Source organism: Penicillium taxi, assembly GCF_028828555.1.
Source record: "Penicillium taxi strain IBT 34144 chromosome Unknown utg000003l_segment0_segment0, whole genome shotgun sequence".
In the NCBI taxonomy this organism is placed as follows: Eukaryota; Fungi; Ascomycota; class Eurotiomycetes; order Eurotiales; family Aspergillaceae; genus Penicillium; species Penicillium taxi.
The window spans coordinates 338419-359288 of record NW_026643205.1 but is presented as its reverse complement, the minus strand read 5'-3'; the positions used below and the strand labels follow the sequence as shown (position 1 = coordinate 359288).

Below are 20870 nucleotides of genomic sequence, written 5' to 3'. Positions count from 1 at the left end.
TGCCATAAGATTTGAAGCCTCATAGGAGTATAAAGGAAGAGGGATGAATTATGAGACAGCGCCGTTGTCTGTCATATTTAAATTCCTCTATATCTTCTATGGGGCATTTTCCAAAGATGGAGTATTGTGTGCACGTCTCTTAACATAAACTTTGGTCATACTTCAATATCTCGAGCTCGTCACATGACTTGAGGACGCGCTTTTTGTCTTTGGACTCCACATCTTCTGCCCGCTTTATCACCTTATCCTCAACTCAATTCCTCTCTCTTTCCTCCCTCCCCCAATTTCGAGCTGTTTGCTTTCCTTTTTTTACACTCTTCTTTTATTTGACCATGTCTTCGGAATACCCTGACGCTGACCGCTTCCAGCGTGAGAGATCTCGATCGCCTCGCCGTCGCTCTTCGCGCAGTCCTCGACGCAGTGCTCGTCGTTCGTACTCGCCGCGCAGCCGTTCTCGCAGTCGTCCACGTGACGACTATCGTCGCAACGACCGCCGTTCCCGAACTCCCGTTAGTACAACTACTGGTGCTGCTGGTCCTTCGGGCTCCCCATACGGTGGACGCAGTGGTTACGCGCCGGCTCGGGCTTTTGACGATCGCTCCGCTGCTAAAGAAAATATGATGCAATCGGTTCGCGACACTTCTCAACAAGACCGCCGGGTCTATGTCGGCAACCTCTCATATGATGTCAAGTGGCACCACTTGAAAGATTTTATGCGACAGGGTAAGCTGGATCGTGCGGATTTGAAAATGCTACGATGCAAGTACTAACTAATGGTGCCTGTTTACAGCTGGAGAAGTTCTCTTTGCCGATGTCTTACTTCTTCCTAACGGAATGTCTAAGGTGGGCAGAAATACGTAGCGCGGGCTATTTCCTGATCGTTTCCCTGATTTTTTATCGTGATTTGGTTTCTATTTTATTTTTTCGAGGACTATTGGATTGACGGAATGGGCCTTGTCTGGATATTAGGGATGCGGGTAAGTCGATTCATCCAAATCATTACTTTGATCAGTGCTAACGCGCCAAATTTAGAATTGTTGAGTACGCCACTCGGGATCAAGCTCAAACTGCTGTCAACACACTTAGCAACTCCATGTTGATGGGACGTCTCGTTTACGTTCGAGAGGTAAGATCCATTGCTCCAAGCCTGGTGGACTGCACTAACCTCATCCACAGGATCGCGAGGCTGAGCCCCGGTTCACTGGTGGACCTCCCCGCGGCGACTTCGGTGGACCTCCCCGAGGTGGCTTCGGTGGTGGCTTCGGTGGACATGGTGCTGGTGCTGGCGGCGGTGGTCGCCAACTCTATGTCTCCAACGTTCGTTACCCCTCTGACACCCCTGGTCTACTAATTTTACTAGCAGGCCATGTTAACAAGTCAATCTAGCTTCCTTTCAACGTCGGTTGGCAAGATCTGAAGGATCTCTTCCGTCAGGCTGGTAAGTATAGATAACAGGTCGTGGTTAGCCTCTTCCTGAGATCATTCATTTCTCTATTTGACCGTTCGGTATACTGATCTGAACTCGTCTTTAGCCCAACAAGGCGCTGTTATTCGCGCCGATGTACACACTGACCCCACCGGACGCCCTAAGGGATCCGGTATCGTTGCATTTGAATCGCCCGATGATGCACGTAACGCCATTACCCAGTTTAACGGATACGAATGGCAGGGCCGCAACCTCGAAGTCCGTGAAGATCGCTTTGCTGGCGGTATGGGCTTCAACAACCGTGGCGGCTTTGGCGGTGGCTTCGGTGGCCGCGGTGGTTTTGTTGGTGGTCGTGGTGGCTTTGCTGGTGGCCGCGGTGGTTTCATGGGCGGCCGTGGTGGCTACGGCGGTGACTTCGGAGGCCGTGGTGGCTTTGCCGGTGGTGCACCCCCTGGTGGCTTTGGAGGCGGTGGTTTTGACGCTGGTCATGCCCCGCCTGTATCAGTCCCTCCTAACCCCTTCACCGATTTCGCTGCTCCTGGGGGCGACCGAAGCGCTGTTATTTATGTTCGCAACGTAAGTACCCAGTCCGGAGTTGAGTTTGGAACTTTCAAATGATGATATTAACAAATCACAGCTCCCCTGGTCAACCTGCAATGAAGATTTGGTCGAACTTTTCTCGACAATCGGCAAGGTCGAGCGAGCCGAGATTCAATATGAGTCTAACGGACGTTCCAAAGGTACTGGCGTCGTTGAATTCGATACCACCGACACTGCCGAGACCGCCATCGCCAAATTCAGCGGCTACAACTACGGCGGACGTCCCCTGGGAATCACATTCGTTAAGTACATGAACGCAGACGCCCCTCCTAGCGAGAAGATGGAAGGCACTGAGTACTCCAGCGGCTTGACTCAAGATCAAATCATGTAAAGTGATTTCCAGGTTTGATACTTTCTTGCTCAAAGGGGATTTCCGCTGACCCCTTCCCCCTTTACGTTTCTTTTTTTCTGATTGCTATCGCAATTTCGATATGATTCCCTTATTCCCACATGTCTATTTCAATCTCTCAACTCAACCCCAAGGGGTCTCATTAGCTCGATACGAATTGAAAAATCGCCTATCCGCCGCTGCTCTCAAGAGCAAATGTTTTGTTAGTCTGAGGAAGTCAACCTTGAGGGGGTCGACTTTGTCTATAAGAATGGTAACGCTCTTCTATTCTCCTTGCTCCCAAGCATATCTTCTTTCTATCAAAAATTAAACATTCAAGTTATGTGTAGCACATGCTTGAATTTGCTGCATATGTGGGAATGCGACCAAATTCAACGTACTCTAGCTATGAAAAAAAACCCCGGAAGTTGAAGTTCAAGTCCATTCAATATAGTAAGTAGCCTGTAAATTTCCATGAAGTAGTACCTCCCTATATCAAGTCTCTATGCCACACACGCATGGTCTTTTGGAGTCCGACACTATTCCGAGCCTAGATATGGAAGCAACATAGGTTGACCACTCTCCATATTGGCTAGCAAATGGATCTGGAGCAACTCTGGCATCCCACATGTCGCCGAAGTATTCAGCCACTTTGCTGGGGCAACAAGTTCGAATTCCCCTCCATGCAGTTCTTGCAGGCGCTGTGCAAATTGGTTGAATGGGACACGGATGCCACTACTGTGATGAACATAAGTGACACAATCGGCTATAGCTGGTTGTTGCGCTACGATTTCAGATGCCACCTCAACGACATCTTTGAAGTCAAAGAACCCTTCTGCTGATGAGATACTTGGTACCTTTCGAGTCAGGATTGAGAATCTCACTACTGAATTCATCACGTCGTCGGCTGGTGCCCGCTCGCCAATTAATGCACAATGACGATGGATCGTAACTGGAAGGCCTAGGTCCTGACTGATATTTTCCAAGAAGCGCTCGCTCGCCCACTTTGATGCCGTGACACCCTGGGAACCATTGACTGGAGGGTAGTGAGCACTCATTGAAACAGGTAGACCTTCGGTTTTGCCTGAAAGGAGAATCACCCGTGGAGCTGAGATGAGATGGAAGGGAATGCGTCTTCTGGACGCAATCAGGCCGACCAGAGACTGTGTCGAGACATAGAGTGCTTGCTTAACCGTTGAAAAATTGTTCATACAATGGCCCTGGACAGTAGCATGTACTATCTGAGTTATGTTTGCTTGAAGGAATGCGATCTCTGTGCTCGAAAGACCGAGAGTGGGGCTTAATATGCTGCCGGCATACACAACTATCTTGCCCTTGTCTTCCAGTGGAAGCTTCTTCCGCTCATCATTCAACACTCCTATGCAATGGATTCTCGAGACATCGTCACAGTTAATCAATTGGCGAAGAATTTCTCCGCCAAGGAACGTTGTTGCTCCAGTAAGAAGGACCTGACGTTGCTGCTGCGCCACTGGATAGCTGGATGAGTCTTCGAAGGCATCTTGAACCCAGTTTGGAATTGACGTCTCAACATCCCAGTCAATCATGTCTTCGGATAATTGGCCTCGCTCCTTGTGCATTGCACTCGCCATACCCTTCAACGTCGTGGACTGGTACAGCTCCTGAAGGGTTAGTGCCACGCCGATCTGCTCCCTAAGCGCATTTTGCAGGTGAACCAGAAGAAGAGAGCTTCCTCCTACAGTGAAAAAGTCGGAGTCTGGGCCAATACTCGTCGAGCTTGCAGCCTCTCCAAGAACCTTTAGCCAGATGACTCTGAGTTCTCCTTCAGGTACAGTAAGGGCTCTGCTGCCATGGGCGTTGCCATCGTCTGCTGATGTAGGAAGTGGAAGCATCTGCAAAGAGGCTCGGTCGAGCTTTCCGTTTGCCGTCGTTGGTAAACGCTCTAATGGCACGATCGTAGAAGGTATCATGTAGCGAGGCAGTTCAACCTTTGGGAGAAGAGCGTTCAACTCAGCTTGCTCCAGATGCTTCCCTTGTGTCATCACCACGTGGCATACCAAATATTGCGGTTCGCCGCGCACTGTGACTGCTGCATCGGCCAATAAGTCTTCTGGGGCTGCCTTCAGAACGGCGCCAGACACTTCGGTGAGATCAATACGAAGACCACGCAGCTTGATAACCGCTCCACCTCCATCTGTCCGACCAAGGAATATGAGAGATCCATCTTTTTGAAGAATACCTTTGTCACCGGTCTTGTACATCAAATTCCATCCGCTCGCTAGATCTTCCGCTGTCGCGAACGGATTTTTGACAAACTTCTCCCGGCTTAGATCTGCATCAAGATAGCCACGTGCAACACCAGCACCCCCAACGCAGATCTCTCCTGGCATGCCAACAGGAAGCACAGTGTTGTCTTTCTCGCTCATTATGTAAATGAAGGTGTTTGGAATAGCCTTGCCAACCGACTTCAAAGCCCCGGATTCATCACTGACAGCCAGAAGCGACGTGCTCTGAAATGTCGTTGCGCAAGAGATCTCGGTTGGACCATAACAGTCTGTCACCATGAGATCTGGAAGATCCAATCGTCTCATTTTGTCCAGGAGCACTTCTGTCACCGCTTCCCCTCCAGAACATACATGACGCCAGCTAGTACACTTTCGTAATGTATCCGCGGCGAAGGTTGCAAGCATTTGATACTCTGAAGGCGTAGCTAAAGTGAGATCGATCTTTTCTCTCAGCATTATTTCAGAAATTATGCTAGGGTCGCCACGAGCCTGTAACGGAACGACTACGAGAGTGCCACCATTGGCAAAGGCGTTGAATGCCTGAGCTATAGCCATGTCAAATCCTGCAGATGATTGCTGCAAGACCTTGACTTGTCCTAGGTTGAGATGGGCTTGCTTGGATGCAGCATAGTTCATAATTCCTTCTTGGTCAAGTCTGATCCCCTTGGGTGTGCCAGTGGATCCACTGGTGAATAAAATGAAGCTTTCTTCTTTGGCCGTTATGAGCTCGTATTCTGGAACAAGGACACTATCTTGAGATTGACTCAAAGTTGACAAGTTCAGCGTAAGGAACCGTGCTTCATTGCAGTGCTCATTTGCAGCCTTTTCTGTAGCAGTGTGGAACACTAGTGCATTCGGTTGGCAGGCATCGATCATGGCCTGTCGTCGCGCAGCTGGCAAACTGATGTCTAATGGAATATGGACAGCTCCGGTATGAAGGTTGGCAAGCATCATGGAATACATGTCAACACTTGGCTCACAAAGAACTGCCACTCGAGATCCCTGTTTAATGCCTGCCTCAATTAACGTGGCAGCGTAGAGTCCGACTCGCCGAGAAAACTGATCATAAGTCAAACATTCGTCAGAGTCCTTGATCGCTACCGAGTCCGGGAATGCAGAAAGGACTTGTTGAAATCTCTCAGACAATGTCTTAGGCCAAGTGTGATCCACGGCAGCTCCTCTCCCAAGTATCATACCACTTTCCAATTGAGTTGACTTGAAAAGTTTGCAGTCTTCAATCTTAACCGATTGATCTTCGGTCAATGACTCAAGTAACCCTGAAAATGTCTCCATGATCATATCAGTGGCCTCAAGTGAATACAGACTGTCAGCTGTGATACACTCAAGCATGTTGCCCCCTGCCGCCGTTTGGGTGACGTTGATAGTCAGGTCGTATGGCGTCTTGACATCTGTATATCTTTCCATTACCATACTACAGTCTCCAAGAGGTCTTTGCAATATGTCGCCAACACGATAGTTGAATGCAACCTGGAAAAGTGGCGTAATAGAGGGCGATCGGCTGATACCAAGCTTTTCAAGTATCACGTCGAAGGGAACCTGTGCATTTTCGAATGCATTCAAGACTATGCGCGATGTTTTACTGAGAAGCTCTGAAAAAGATTGCCCGCTCTTAGTATTGAACCGCATTGGTAATATGTTTGCAAAATGACCAATGACTTCGGCAAATTCGCCAGTCCCACCACGACCGCTGTCAGTCACGCCGATGCAGATATCTTCGGAGTCAGTGAGCTGCGCTAGTAGGACTTGGAAGGTGGCTAGATAGAACTGCATCGAAGTTCCACCAAGCTTCCGGCTTGATTCCTTAACTCTGAGCACCAGGTCACTGCTCAACTCTCGCTCAATGACATGATTACGGTACGTCCGACGAGGCCGTCTATTTTGCACATGTGTCAACGGCAGTAGAGGCAGATCAGTCGGAAGCGGACTGAGCTGATTCTTCCAGTAAGTGATACAGCTGTCAAGCCGACCGGAATCTAAGGCATCATGCTGCTGAACAGCGAAGTCTAGAAACGAGCCTGTCTTTGGTGACAGCGGCAACATTTGGTACGCGCAGTCAAGATTGCGAAGAAAAATGCTGAAGCTGAAAGCATCACTTGCAAGTAGGTGGAAGCCAAAAACTGCGGTATGCCAGTCAACATTGTGAGAGAGAATAACGGCACGGAAAGATTCTCCTGTAGCTAATTGGTATCCAGAGCCCGCTACCTTGTCGTATACAATTTGGGCATGTTCCTCGGCCTCGGCTGCAGTCGAGGAGATCTGAGTCACTCGTTTCAATTCACCATTTCTTGCGACGTGATGCTTGATCTCTGGGCTTCCAGGGTCGGCGAAGAAACAGCTTTGGTAGATCTCATGGTGGGCTAGAACTTTCTCAATTGCTCGGAGTAGTCTTTTTATATTCAATTGTCCACGGATTGTGTACTGGGTGGTAACGTTGAATGTGGTTGGGTCCTCAAGAAATGTATGCAAGAAGTGGATTCCCGCTTGTGCAAATGACAAGCGCTCAATGCGTTTGTATTCCAGTGCAAGAGGTGACTTCTCCGAACTTGGAAGCTGAAATTCAAAGTCTGGAATATTCGGTGATACTATGGAGCTGATGGAAGAGGTCATTGATTCGCTGGTTGCACCAGCTGTGTCTGGAGATGTTGAGGCAGAGTCCAAATAATCGCTCTGGGCCTGAACTATGAGTTTTCCAAGTTGAGGTTTGGGCTCAGTCGCTGTAGTTTGGCTGGTGGGTTGGGCGTCAAGAGATTGTGTTTGGCTAACTGGCTCGGTTTGGAGATCCTCACTCGGTCTTCCGTCCATAAATAATTGGGCAACACTAGCGCAGATTGAGGACAAGGACTCTAGTCCAAGGATTCTAAGAAGCGGAAATTGGATCTGCATGTTCTTGAGAAGCCAATTGCGGATTTCAATGGCGTGGAGAGAGTCAAGGCCTAGATCTGCCATCGGGGATTGAAGATCAATAGCAGCTCTTGAGACCATGATCATCAATTCAATCTTCTTAAAGAACATCTCTTGCACGGCAACTGTGACTTCATCGATTCCCTTTGCACGGAAGAGCTCTTCACGGAAATGTTGCATCGAAGAAGATCCCGCAGTTAGGGGCTTTGAGCCCTCAGAAGCCACAGGTGTGTGTATCATGTGAGAGAAGAAAGCCTTGTCAACCCATGGTGGCCGGGCAGTCGCCTTGCCATCGTCAATGTATGGCTCCATTCCCATAATAACCTCACCGCTTGGAGAGCTTGGATGGCCGTAAAGGATTCCTTGGAGCACAACATGGTGGAATTCTGCCTCGGACAGCGGTGTCAAGAGAAGTGATCGAAGGGTTCCCTCGATATCTGATCCATCAGCACGATCAGTTCTAGCGACATAGCCAACGTCCACCAGCAATCCAAAGTTGAGAATTGATGCCGCCTGACCGCGACGTCTTCTCTTCTCAACCAAACTTGCCATGAATAGGTTGCCTGCATGATACATAGCCTGTCCAGGGTTTCCGCATACAGTTGCTAGAGAACCAAATGTCAAGAAGAAATCGAGACTGTCGCTTTCGAACTCTTGGTCCAGGTTGACTGAGCCATCTACCTTGGGCCTGAGCTGTCTTGTAACATTGTCGGCAGAGAAGTTTGCAAAGATACCAGCTTCGAATACGAGAGCAGCATTGGCAACACCTCCGATCTTGGGCATGGTTTTTCGTAGCATGGCGACTGTCTCTCTTACCTGCTCGCGATCTGTCACATCAACCTTGACGATTCTGATATCAGCACCATCTGATCTGAGTTCTTCAACCCAATGCGGGTCTTTGGCCGGGTTTCGGCTGCCCAAAACAATGTAGCGGGCTCCGCCTCTGATCATGAACCGACAGAGGGACTGACCCAGCTCGCCAGCCATACCGGCCAAGAAATAGGTCTTGTTTGGAGAAAATACGCTGCTTGCTCGGAGAGGTGGGATCAAAGTGTTCAATAAACCGTCTCGTTTCCAATCTAAGACAACTGATAGACGCTTTCTATCTGTAAATAGAGCTTCGGATGCGCTTTGGATGCTGATAACCGTTACTGGCTTGACTGGAGCTTCATAGTCGTGGTAGCCGTCACGAATAGCTGTGGCAATTGTCGTAGGCTGTTGTTGCAAGATATGAAGTGGGTTGAACTCCTGCACGATGCAGCATCTGGGAAGGCAATTCGAGATCGTTCCCAGGTTTTCATTTGAAAAGCTCAGCAGAGTGAAAGCATCACTTGGGATCAATTTGCGAATAGATCGAACACTGGCATGCGGATGTACAATTAAATACTCTGATCGTTCTTTTCCTTCGGCTGCGCTAAACTCAACGAACAGCACTTTGCCCCTTTTTTTGTGCGAATACTGTCGACAACCTGTGAGTTAGATTGTCGGGGGCTCCAAGAATTAAAGTCGTTCCACGTTCTGGGAGTCTGGATAGCACACAGGACACAATTAGAGAGCATGCCACGCTCAAAAGAGTTTCGGCAATGCACACTTGCCCAGTTGGAAGCTTGAACGAGCTTTCTGTTGGCACTACAACTGTTGAAGAATCGGTTTCGGATAAAGCAAGCACGGTTGTCTTGGAATCTTGCCATCCAGCCACTAAAAAGCAGGGCGCTTCCTCTTTACTATGCAGCGCCAATGAAAATTCAACATCGATGGCTATGTGGCCATCTGGAATCTCAATAGCATCACCCTTGACTAACGATGTAGCCGTTGAATCATTACTGCAAGCAACCTCGATTCTCACATCGGGTCCGACAGCCTTACTGATCCGGCGTCGACTTGCATTGAGGGTTTCATTGGCAGCATGATCTTGAATAACACGCGGGATCATGGCTTTTCCATCCCTTATCACGACCTCTGGCTCTTGTACCCAGAGCATATTCTGAGTATTTTGCTCTTCGGACAAAGTAAAAGCCATTCGGAGAAGTTGGCAAATAATGAAATTGACATCCCATGAACCCGCCTCCTCAAAGTCGAGATAATGGATATTCACATGAGGCAGCTCTACCGACAAAGCGCGACCAATACCAACCATCATGTTTGAGTAAGGGTCCTCGAGAAGTCTTTCGCGAGTAACCCAAAGAATGTTCTTGGCAGTAGACAGCATCTCTTGCAAAATTTCTAGCCTCTGGGCAGTGAGATTCTCAGAGAAGAATGCTTGGTCGAGCTCTGTGAGGCACAGTACGAAGGTCCCAGGTAACATCTTGTTTGGATCCAAGTCGTCGATGGAGTCACATACTTGAATATCTGACGACCAACGATGAAGGATCTTTTTTATCTGCTGGACTGATTTAGACACCTCCAATGTCTTCCCTCCTACTATCAGGAGCGGGCTTTCTGGGATGAGATCGAAATAAGCAAGAGGGTTCCGCAGGAGATCAAATTGGTCGTTGGTTGCCTGTGCAGCAAAGACGGAGCAACTATGCCTCGCGACTTCAGTGTGGTCATAAGAAATGCAATCAATCCCTGCAAATCCACTTCTCTGCAAGATATCATCCCACTCCTTGGCGTCAACACCAGGGCCATTAATTCTTCCTTCACCTGTGCCTAACCACCAGCCCTCCAACGCTCCCATAAGACCAGTCTCGCGAAGCATTTTACCAGTAACTTCAATTACAATCATGTAGCCTCCAGGGCGGAGCAATGCCCTTGCATTTTGGACGGTCTCTGAAAGCTTCCGCGTCGCATGTAGTACGTTGGCTGCGATGATAACATCATAAGCACCCTCAGTAAAGCCCTGTCCTGCTGCTGGGTTCTCAGCATTAAAGACCTTGAAATCAACCTTTTCCGTATGCTCCTCGGGCAGAATCTCCGCTAGCCCAGTGAAGAAACTTGCTGAGATATCGGTGCAAGTGTAGGACGAGTATGAACTTCCAAGACTTTTCAAGACGCTCAGCGTTGTGCCACCGGTTCCCGCTCCAATTTCCAAGATTTTGATCCTAGGATGCTTGTAGCTGATTTGACGCATGATTTCAGCCACGTACTCATTGCATGCAGTAAGTCCTCCGCTTTCTTTGTACAGTCGACTGAGGAGGCCGTCCTTGAGCATGTGCTCGATCATCTCAGACTTTCCTCGTACAACGGAAGACAAATTCTCACCGACAGCAGTCAACATAGAAACATCGATGTCGTGAGGATAAAGACTTTGGAATTCCCTAATGGTCTCGTAACTGTCATCCAACCACTCCTTCTTGAAGGAGGGAGTATATCGACCCTCACGAATCGCAACCACTGTAGATTTAATGAAACGAATCAGTTCACGGTGGTACCACTTTGCGTTGCTTAGATCGTCTGTATTCACTTGCTGCACCAAGTTCTGCATGTAAAACAGGGTGATCCGCTCATACACGTCGGACATTTGGACTGATACCCTTCGATCGAGACCTGTCACAGATGGGGCGGTCAAGCCATACGTAGTATCAGTATCCCAAATGCTTCTGACGAAAAGGTTTCGGTCATCTGATTCCTGGGCCTCCGCAATGGCTTTCAAGGTAAGTCCTTCAATCTGAATGGAGGCGACATTACCCTCTTCCATGGCGACGCACACACCGATATCAACATCAACGGCACTTATCTCAGAGTTCAACATCGAGGCCTCGATGTCGATATTAGTTGCCCCAGACGCATTGTGGTATATTTGATTAGGATCGATAATAATGCGCTGGATTTTGACTGGAAGATACGGGCTTCCCATTGCCCTTTCAGCGGTAGACAAAAATGTTGCTAAGCCTGTCTGAAAGGCGACATCCATGAGGGCAGGGTGAAGAGCGCAGCCGATCTCAAGATCCTTCTCGGCCCATGAAGCTGTTCCTTTGGCATGTCCCCATGACCTACTGACTGATTTCAATGCTCGGAAAGGTCCATAATATCCCAATCCTATCGCTGAGACAGCACGGTGAAACCTTTCTACGCTGAGCGGCGTGAGCTCTGCCTTCGAAAGGCTCTTAGACGGCAAATCATCCGGCTGAGATTTTCCTATATGAATCAGGAGGCGACCACTGCAGGTTTTTTCGAGGACTCTCTCATTGGGGCAGATATGTGCAAAGAACTTCGCCTCCAGTACAGAACCTTCGGGTGCTGAGATAGGAGAAATCTTACTGCGGATGGTGAATAAGATTTCGACACCTTTGTCTTCACCTATGACCAGTGCCTTGGGAATAGCCACATCTCGGATTTCCAAAAGCTTCAATGGCCGATCTTGCAAGAAAAGTTTGGCTGCCTCTGTGACAAGAGTGACATATCCAGCTGCTGGGAACAGCACCTGACCTTGGAATGTATGGCCTCTAATCCAGGGCATCTCACTCAGATTGAAGATGTTTCTCCACGTTTTCTCGAGGGGCAAATCTTCCCGTGGGCGTCCGAGCAGACTATGGGGAGGTTGATTGGCTACACGGTAATTGTGAGAGAGGCGGGATTCGTGCCAGTAAACCTGATCATGATCCCAAGGGTAGGCAGGCAGGTCTTTCAGCATTGGCACCTGAGAATTCATGCCGAAGGCCTTACGCCATTCACAGAATTTGACAGAATTATGTCCTAGATAGCTCCAAACCATACCAATGACCGCTGATAGAGTATCAATGCCGCCTTCACCACGCTCCAAGCAACCTGTATATGGCAAAGATTCAATCTTCAAGGGCTTGAGTGTCTGATTTACTGGACCTTTCAGAGCTGGATGCGGCCCAACCTCTAGAGCAAGACTAAATGGGGACGAGCTGCTTTTGACAGCGAATTCCACGGCTTCAGAAAACAGAACTGGCTGCACCATATTGTCAACCCAATAAGAGCTATCCAGGTGGCTCTCAGCAAGATTTTCTTTGAGTATAGCTGTGTTCCGTCGTACACTCGAAAACCATACACAACCTGGCGTCGGATCTTGAACTTTGATTTGAAGGTTTTTGAGATATCCCAGGTACTGCTCTGAGCAGCGCAACATTTGCGGTGAGTGATATGCGGTATCAACTCTGAGCTCCCGGCCCTGAATTTGACGTCCGTCCAAATGCTCTTTGATTTCTTTGATTGCGTCCATATCACCGGATAAGGTGACGCTAGACGGGGCGTTGCTCGCTGCGACATTGACTCTTCCAGAAAATTGTTCCTCGGAGCAAAGTTCAGTCGCATCGGTGAACGACATGGCCACAGCCAACATGCCGCCCTTGTTTCCATCCGGTCCCCGGGCTATATGTGCGACGTAACCTCGGTAGTACGCAATGCCCATGGCGTCGCTTAACCCCAAAATCCCAGCTGCGTATGCTGCTCCAATCTCACCTGAAGAGTGACCGACGACAGCAGCGAAACTTACGCCTACCGCCTTTAGAAGGTCAATGAGGGCAATCTGAATGGCGGTACAAAGCGGTTGCGATATTTGTGCTTCTGCAACGCGTGACTGATTCTTGGGAGCACTCAGCTCTTTGTATAGTGACCATTCAGGTGCCTCGGGCAGTGCTGCCAATGCCTCTTCACATTTTCGAATTGAGTCTCGGAAAAGCGCACAATGTCTCAACAACTTATAGCCCATTTGAGCTGCTTGTGCTCCCTACAGATAACTTGCATTAGCTCTAAGCTCTTCTTGGACCTCATGATTTGAACTTACCTGTCCAGTGAAAATACCGAGTATTCTGGGCCCATCTGCTAAATTGGCAGTATTCAAGGCTCTTACGCCAAAATAGCCATCGGCCGGGATGTTTGCCTCTATACTGATTTGGTTTTTGAGTCGTTCTATAAGCTGCTTACGATCTTGAGATGCAGCAATTGCAATGCGATGAGAAAAGTGAGTTCTTTTTGACTGCAGAACATGGCTGAGGGTATCCAAGCTCAGTGTTTTGCTGCCATGAAGATAGTCCAGCATCCCCTTGAGCGAGTTGACCAAAGAGCGGCGGGTCTTTCCTGAGAACACAAACGGTCCAACAAATTTTGGTGTTACTAGCCCATCTTCATTTTGCTTTGCCTCTGAAGAGACATTTTGTGAAGGTTCCATTGGCAGTTGCGGTGGGCTATCAAAGCTTTCGATAATAGCGTGAGCGTTGGTCCCACCAAAGCCAAAACTGTTGACACTTGCCCGACGAGGCATTCCATTCGTCTCTGGCCATGAAACAGCATTTGTTGGCACACAAAGATTAGTGTAAAATGGCTTCACTGTCGGGTTCAGCTCATTGAAGTACATATTTGGTGGGATGATTTTGTTTTGAACTGCAAGTGACGCCTTCAAGATACCTGCGAGTCCCGCACATCCTTCAAGATGACCAATAATTGTCTTGATTGAACCACAGTACATGGGGACGTTCTCGCTTGTAGTTTCACTTGGGAAAAATGCATCTCGAATAGCTCGAGCTTCAACCGGGTCACCAGCCTGCGTGCCAGTACCATGGCATTCAAAGTATTGGCAGCGATCTTTTACGATATCTAGACCAGCATTTTTGTAAGTCTGCCTTATAAGAGCAGCTTGTGCGGTTGGACTTGGCATAGTGATACCATTGGTAGTACCATCCGAGTTGACACCGGTTTCTCGAATTATACATTCAATATAGTCACCATCTCGAATGGCTTGGCTGAGAGGCTTTAGTACCACGGCGGCGCAGCCGTCTCCACGGGCATATCCATTTGCGCTCTTATCCCACATGCGTGAGCGAGAGTCGGGGGATAGCATATGCAGAGAAGACTCGGTGATAAACCAATGGGGGTCGAGGAGCAAATTGACACCAGCCACAACGGCTTGAGTCGCCTCTCCCTTTCGAAGACTCTGGACTGCCAAATGTAGGGCGACAAGTGAGCTCGAGCATGCAGTGTCAATGGTCATAGACGGTCCCTTGAGGTCAAATGTATAGGAGACTCGATTGGACAAGATACTGCGAGACAGGCCGGTAGCTGCATGGCTGTCCATTGTATCAGGGTCACGAGCCTGGATGGTGTAGTAATCATCGGTCATACTGCCAACATGTACGGAGGTCTGTGAGCCATTGACCACGTGAAGTGGTAGACCTGCTGCTTCGAAGGCCTCGTAAACCACTTCCAAGAGAATACGGTGCTGAGGATCCATTCCAGAAGCTTCTTTTGGATTAACACGGAAGAAAGGTGCATCAAAGAGTCTAACATCTTCTTGCAAGAGGTAGGATCGCTTCTGTACATCTGTTCGACCGTGAGACTCGCCATCTTCATTGTAAAAGTTCGAAAAGTTGAGTCTTTCAGGGGGATATTCGCGGACAACATCTTTTGGCTCCCGTAGGAGGTCCCAGAGTTTGGAGGGATTGTTTGCTGAGCCTGGGAATCGGCAAGCCGTGCCTATGATTGCAATTCGCTCGTCCATATGGTCTGTTTGTTCTAGTTATTATGATACTAGAATTTCTTGTAAGCTTGGAAATAACCCTGAGTAATGTGACGAATATCTTTATTTTCCCTTCTTCCAGACTTACCTCAACTCTCACTAATCAATTTCATAGCTTTGTGACCTACGATTCCAACATTCCTCTCTAGGTCTAGTCAATCATCTAGCTTTAGATCTACATAAGCCACAAATAGACACTGGAAGCAGTGTAAGTGGACCTACTTTTCTCCACCTAGGCATCTGAACTTTTCTCTTACCACTGGCCTTTCCATGCTCTACATTCAATTTACAAGAGCGCTTCGGACTGGAAGATCTGACTTGAATATTAGGCCTGTCATGTTATCCCAAGACGCTTCCAGGATTTACGCCTTCGAATTCACGACCAAGCTTCAAGCTTCAGCTTGGACCTCTCCCTGACCCACTAATATTTTCCGATTATTACTGTCTAGGTATGTGGGGGGCGATGAAAGAAAGTTTTTGTCCCTAGATCTGAGTATATCTAGTGGGACATCGAACTTTGTTAGAACCTGATGGGTCCAAAGTTTCAGCCTCGTAAAAAATCAACCTCACTCAGTATCTATACTTTTTCACTCTATTGTTTCCTTTTCAGGGCTGTTAGAAGTGCCCGAGGTTGGTCCATCAACTCTGCGCAAGGAACTAAACTGCCATCCGACTCGAAATTAGGTCCACGGGTGACATTGAATATACCTAGTGGATGAATATGGAGGTGGCCTGGTGGAGTCCTTAGTCCTATAGGCTGTCCCTCCTAAGAAATCCAAAACTTCACAACCTCAAGAATCAAAAAGCAATAAAGGAAAGCCCTAGAGGTATTTTTTACCTCTTTCCAAGGTTATCCATGGTGGATATTATTGAAGTTTAAACTATGGAGCAATCTTCAAGGGCCACACCGCTGCCACATTTTAGGGTCTTGCCTAGATTGAAAACTTGGAAGGACTCAAGGGGCCAAGGGCCTATGTCTGACCGAATAGCCGATACCATGAATGATGAATCTTGCAAGTAAATATTAGCAGAATGTTACTACTTGCCAGCCCAAAATCTGACCATCCAATCGTCAAATGTAGAAGAATCTGAATTCTCTATCTAGGGGTGGGAAAGGATCTACTAAATACACGCCCATTGTGGACTTAGCAAATAGTAGTACAAACAACAACAGCCCTATTTTTAGGGCTGACATGAATGTTTGGAGCCACAGGTAGCATCTACCTAAGTTTAAGAGAATTTTCAAGCTTGAAAAGTTACCTGGGTATAGGCATTGTTCGAGATTATCCATAGGTATTCTTTCAGGGTCTGAAAATCGTCAGCTATATTTTACCTTAGCTGACGCGTAACTTTATATCCAAAGGAATAGTGATAGCGGCACTAGCAAATGAAAATGCCATGAAGACACCAATAGTGCCCTTGAAAGCATCATTGCTGTAATTATGGGAACGTTAGACAGGAATTTACCTTAGAATTAAAATAACCTTGAAAGAGAAGACTAAAATATTTTGAAGAAGGCTAAAGAGATCAAGTGGTTTGAAAGAGCCACTAAATTAAATCCAATGGAAAGAATTAATTCTTAGGAATATCTCCTGTTTGAAAAACTTTCGCTATGGCCTAGCAGCTCACCTGGGGCGTCTATCACCCTCGTATTTACCATTCGTAATCTTAAGATTTGATTCTGATTCTATTATTAACCAGTCGTGACCTTGATCATTTACGGTATTTAATTGCCTTATACTTTCTATACGATGGATTCATGTAATAGGCGAAGTATTCTATGTAATTCACCCATGGAAATGGGTAGTTTGATATGGTACTATACAAGAACAATCCATATGCACGCAAACGCTAAACAATGGCATAATGATCTTTTGGGCCATTTACTGTAAAAAAGCTAGAAAGTCCTTGTTTTGTGTCAGCATAACCCAGGCTGTCCAGTAGGTATCAGTCTTCTTAATCCAGCAGGAACCGATATTGACAAGGACAATATCTGAGCATATTCGCAGATGTATACCAAGAGCTATTTAATATGCCCGTCGAAAAAGTGTCCCACGAAATCGGTAACGTTTGCTGCGGTCAGTTTGCGGTGGCTCATGAGCGTATCTGAACGCAACCTAAGGAGTTTTCCCAACGGATACTTCAGTATATGACAATGACCTATTTGAAAGATAGTTTCGGTGTTGGCCGGGTTCTGGAGAAATAATGGCATATTGTCTTTGGGATGGATGCACTTCAGTAAGTCTCGATTCCTAGACCATGGAATACCTTGTCACTTGTTACATCGCCTATGAACTTAGGCACTATAGATCATCTACTGACTGTCTCGAAATAGCTGCCCTCATGAGCAATGCCGTTGGGATGTGTATGGATAGTGTGGGCCATTGGCCTCATGAGAGGTTCTTCATCTAGTGATAGCACCTGTAAAGCCGTAACAAACAGTACAGTGAGTACACGGCAACTACGAGCTACCTGAATCATGATTTCTCTGTCCAGGTGGATGGCTTGAATTCCATCGATAAATTGATCAATTGATGAGGGCAAGCGTCCTTAGCAGAGTTTTGATTTTGCAATTTGCCAGTCATGGATCTCTCCTGTACCTCAATTCGAGATTCCCATTGAGGCTTAACAGCTAGCCACTAGGCTCTCTTAACAGAAAAATCATGCGTATACAGTTAGGATGCTAGAGATCTCAGTCGGTCGTTTGTACGGAAGGTCACGGGATTAACACATGATATACTCGTCGCGTGTCTGAATATAGCAACGTCAGATTATTTGCACTCAACTAGTTATATGAGATGAATATTGATAATTAACTTGAATGGGAGAGGAGAGTTCTCTATCACCTTATCGTCTACAAATCATTTTTAATTTTTGATTTTTGAAAGCTCAACTAATTGCTTCTATACCAAAGTGCTTCTTATCTCCTATTGCCATTCATTAGTGCGATTATACTAGCTCGCTGACTATTTGCTGTCCAAAGTTTTATCTATTTATGTAATTAAAATCTCACGTTATCTATTTCTTCCGCCAGCATAGCTTCCTGCTATAACGCTTATTACTACCTTTATGTTGGGATATCGGACAAACGACACCCCGGTTTATATCACGAATCCCTGTTCAGAGTGTATCGCAAACGACAACCTTGAATAGTATGCATATAACAGTGATGTTCCTTCTTTACCGACTCTTCTGTCTTAGACGATGGAACACATTCGTCTCAGACAGAATAGCAACTTGTAGGATAAAGAGCTAGTCCTCACCATGAATGAAAAACCAGATTTTACAACCACTTCAAGAGAACACAAAGATATTATAGGGGCGTAAAGCGTTTCCTGTAATAGGTGTTAGAAGTGGGCGTTAGCCTCTCATCGACCTTGCTAAATCCACCGGTATACTGACACTTTATGAGCCGCTAAGTCGGCTTACTAGTTGATTCCTTCGCCTACTCCTACGCCCAATGAGCCCTGTACGCGCCCGCACCTCGCATTTTGCAATGGACAGTAGCCATGTTCCGCACTCATCTTGTCCGCTGGTTCCCGTGACGGCTGTAGGCCGGAGATCTGTAGTGATTCTACGGCAGGAAACTACTTTAATAAATATTTCTTGTGTTCACTAAAGGACTAGGTTCATTATATAGTGTAAACTATCTAAATTTAAAATAAATTTAAAACATCATAAGTAGCGTGAGCCAAAAACTCTGATGGTAATATATAAGAAGAGTTATTCAAATACGCTCTCCCCACCTCGACCTGATAAATCTTCTAGTGAATTCGGTAAATCTTCAAGCTCTTTTAGAAGCGCATCTTGGTCGACATACTTTTGTGCCGTTTCAAAATCGATTAAAACAGCTGTTGAATCACGAATAAGAAAGTTGAACCGGTTTATGTCTCCGTGTCGGATCCCTAAGCTATGTAATCGTGACAGTGTCTTTTGACAAGACTCAAGGTCCTCAATGCTAGCATGCTGGACATTCTTGATGCGTTCCATCAAGAATCCGATCACACGGCCATGTTCCATTAAATGGCCAAGGAATCGGGGACCAATATTATTGCCCTCGATCCATTGGTAAGCCATGGTCTCACTCTCTAGATATAGAATCTCCCATTCAAAGCGAGCGAATTTAGCCACAACTACTTCATCGAACCTGGGGCATCTGACTTCATAAATGCCCGTTGTCAACTTGTCTCCCACCTGGATATCCATATAATCCACAGAAGTTCCGTTCCAGGTGTTCTTAACGCCAGGGAAAGCAGTCCGTCTGGCATCGTCAAAATGAGGTTGGCCCGTCTGTTCATTTTTGGTCACCATTGCATCATTCCAATCTCCATCAGGTAGAGCGGGTAGAAATTAAGCTAGCGAGGGGCCAAAGCACATGTCGTCCACCTCGTAAAGGCCAGGGTCTATAGTGACATATTTTATATTTTGACCATTAACTAGGATGCGAAAGAAACTCTGATCATTTCCATCCACTTCTGCTTGAAGCAATTCGACTTTCGTTTGAATGTGCGTCATAGTGTCGAGCAAGGCTTGGACATAGAAAGAAAAATTAGAATGTGACGAAATAATTTTATTTGAATATCTTTCGACATCTGTGAACCGATATTTATATTTTAGTATCCTAAATCAAGAGCCGAAGAAGCCAAGAGAACACCGCCCTGTGATCCCTGGCGTCGAGGAAAGCGGTGGGAAATGCTGCTCAGAAATCGCCTGCATAGTCATGCGCTACTAGTTAGGCTGCATCAGGTTAATAGAGTATTGATTGAATGGTGCTCAGAAAGAAAAGAAGGCAAAGGAGGCTGCCCGAAAGGAAAAAATTCAGTGGTGTACTATTGGCCTTTCGGGCTCCATGGCTATTACCGCGCTGATAACGCATCCTACACCTGTCGACCTTGATTTAATCCAAACCCCAATCACCTGACCACAATGGCTTCAATCACCCATTCTTCTTTATCAAGAAAGGCTCTTCAATCCATTTCTCTACAAGCTCGCCATATTCGCCCAACTCTAAACTCCTGCACCCCGCGACCCCCGACACTATTCCAAACACGAATCTCACCATCAGTCTTCAACACTAGCCTTACACCCACAACAACCCGCAAATACCACTCAGCCCTTCATCCACGCCTCCCAGACTATGATTACACAAATAGCCAAGCTGCAATCCTAACTGCGGCCCTCTCCCATGTCCCAACCCACGGATTTACAGCTATATCCCTCACCCTCGGCGCCCACGACGCAGGCTTCCTCGATGTCTCGGTCCAATTGCTTCCCCGCGGTGAATTGGACTTGATCCTTTTCTGGCTTGCCAGTCGTCGTGGCCTACTACGTGGCAAGGTTGAGGAGGGTGCACTGTTCAATCGCATTGCCGCTGAGCGCGGCATCGAACCACAGGCTCTTGGGGTTGACGAGAAGATCAAGGCGCTTATTATGGAGAGGTTAAAGATGAATGACGCTATCCGGGAACAATGGCAAGGCGTAGGTCTTTCTTTAAATCCATGATCCCACTGGATTCCCACTAACCCTTTTTCACCGTATAGGCTCTAGCCCATATGTCTTTACTCGGAAATATCCCACTCTCCATAGCAGAACTCCACGCCCTCTCAAATGATATTCTCTTATTGGCTGATGACCCTGCTGTCAACTCGGCTTGGTATACCCGCCGCGTAGCCGTGTCAGCCGTCTATGCCAGTGCTGAGGTTTTCATGACTCGTGATACTACGGCCGATCTGTCAGAGACTGCATCTTATGTAGAGCGTCGGTTCGAGGATAAGGAGGCTCTTGCGCTGAAGTTCAACGCTGTTAGTCAATGCATTGGGTTTTTGAGTAGTTCTGCTATTGGGGTTGGGAGGAGTTGGGGGCTGAAAGTTTGATTTTGTATATCTGGGCATATATTCTGGCATTCCAAGG

General features: G+C 47.2%; 4 protein-coding genes across 4 annotated transcripts; 2 read left to right on the top strand and 2 right to left on the bottom strand.

Moving 5' to 3' along the window:
- Positions 1-332: 332 nt before the first annotated feature.
- N7495_003617 (uncharacterized protein) lies at positions 333-2357 on the top strand (the record flags this gene model as incomplete). The annotated part of the gene is made up of 8 exons (XM_057206268.1): positions 333-723; positions 791-843; positions 970-977; positions 1033-1126; positions 1177-1317; positions 1387-1438; positions 1533-2002; positions 2064-2357. 8 exons carry the CDS (start codon positions 333-335, stop codon positions 2355-2357), a joined length of 1503 nt encoding a protein of 500 aa, XP_057063948.1.
- Positions 2358-2893: 536 nt separating this feature from the next.
- N7495_003616 (AMP-binding enzyme domain-containing protein) lies at positions 2894-14942 on the bottom strand (the record flags this gene model as incomplete). The annotated part of the gene is made up of 3 exons (XM_057206267.1): positions 2894-9009; positions 9056-13175; positions 13233-14942. The coding sequence occupies 3 exons, from the start codon at positions 14940-14942 to the stop codon at positions 2894-2896; spliced, it is 11946 nt and encodes a 3981-aa protein (XP_057063947.1).
- A 3741-nt stretch (positions 14943-18683) lies between these two features.
- On the bottom strand, positions 18684-19271 carry N7495_003615 (uncharacterized protein; the record flags this gene model as incomplete). The annotated part of the gene is made up of 1 exon (XM_057206266.1): positions 18684-19271. The coding sequence occupies one exon, from the start codon at positions 19269-19271 to the stop codon at positions 18684-18686; it is 588 nt and encodes a 195-aa protein (XP_057063946.1).
- Positions 19272-19886: 615 nt separating this feature from the next.
- Positions 19887-20833, top strand: N7495_003614 (uncharacterized protein; the record flags this gene model as incomplete). The annotated part of the gene is made up of 2 exons (XM_057206265.1): positions 19887-20438; positions 20501-20833. The coding sequence occupies 2 exons, from the start codon at positions 19887-19889 to the stop codon at positions 20831-20833; spliced, it is 885 nt and encodes a 294-aa protein (XP_057063945.1).
- Positions 20834-20870: the final 37 nt, after the last annotated feature.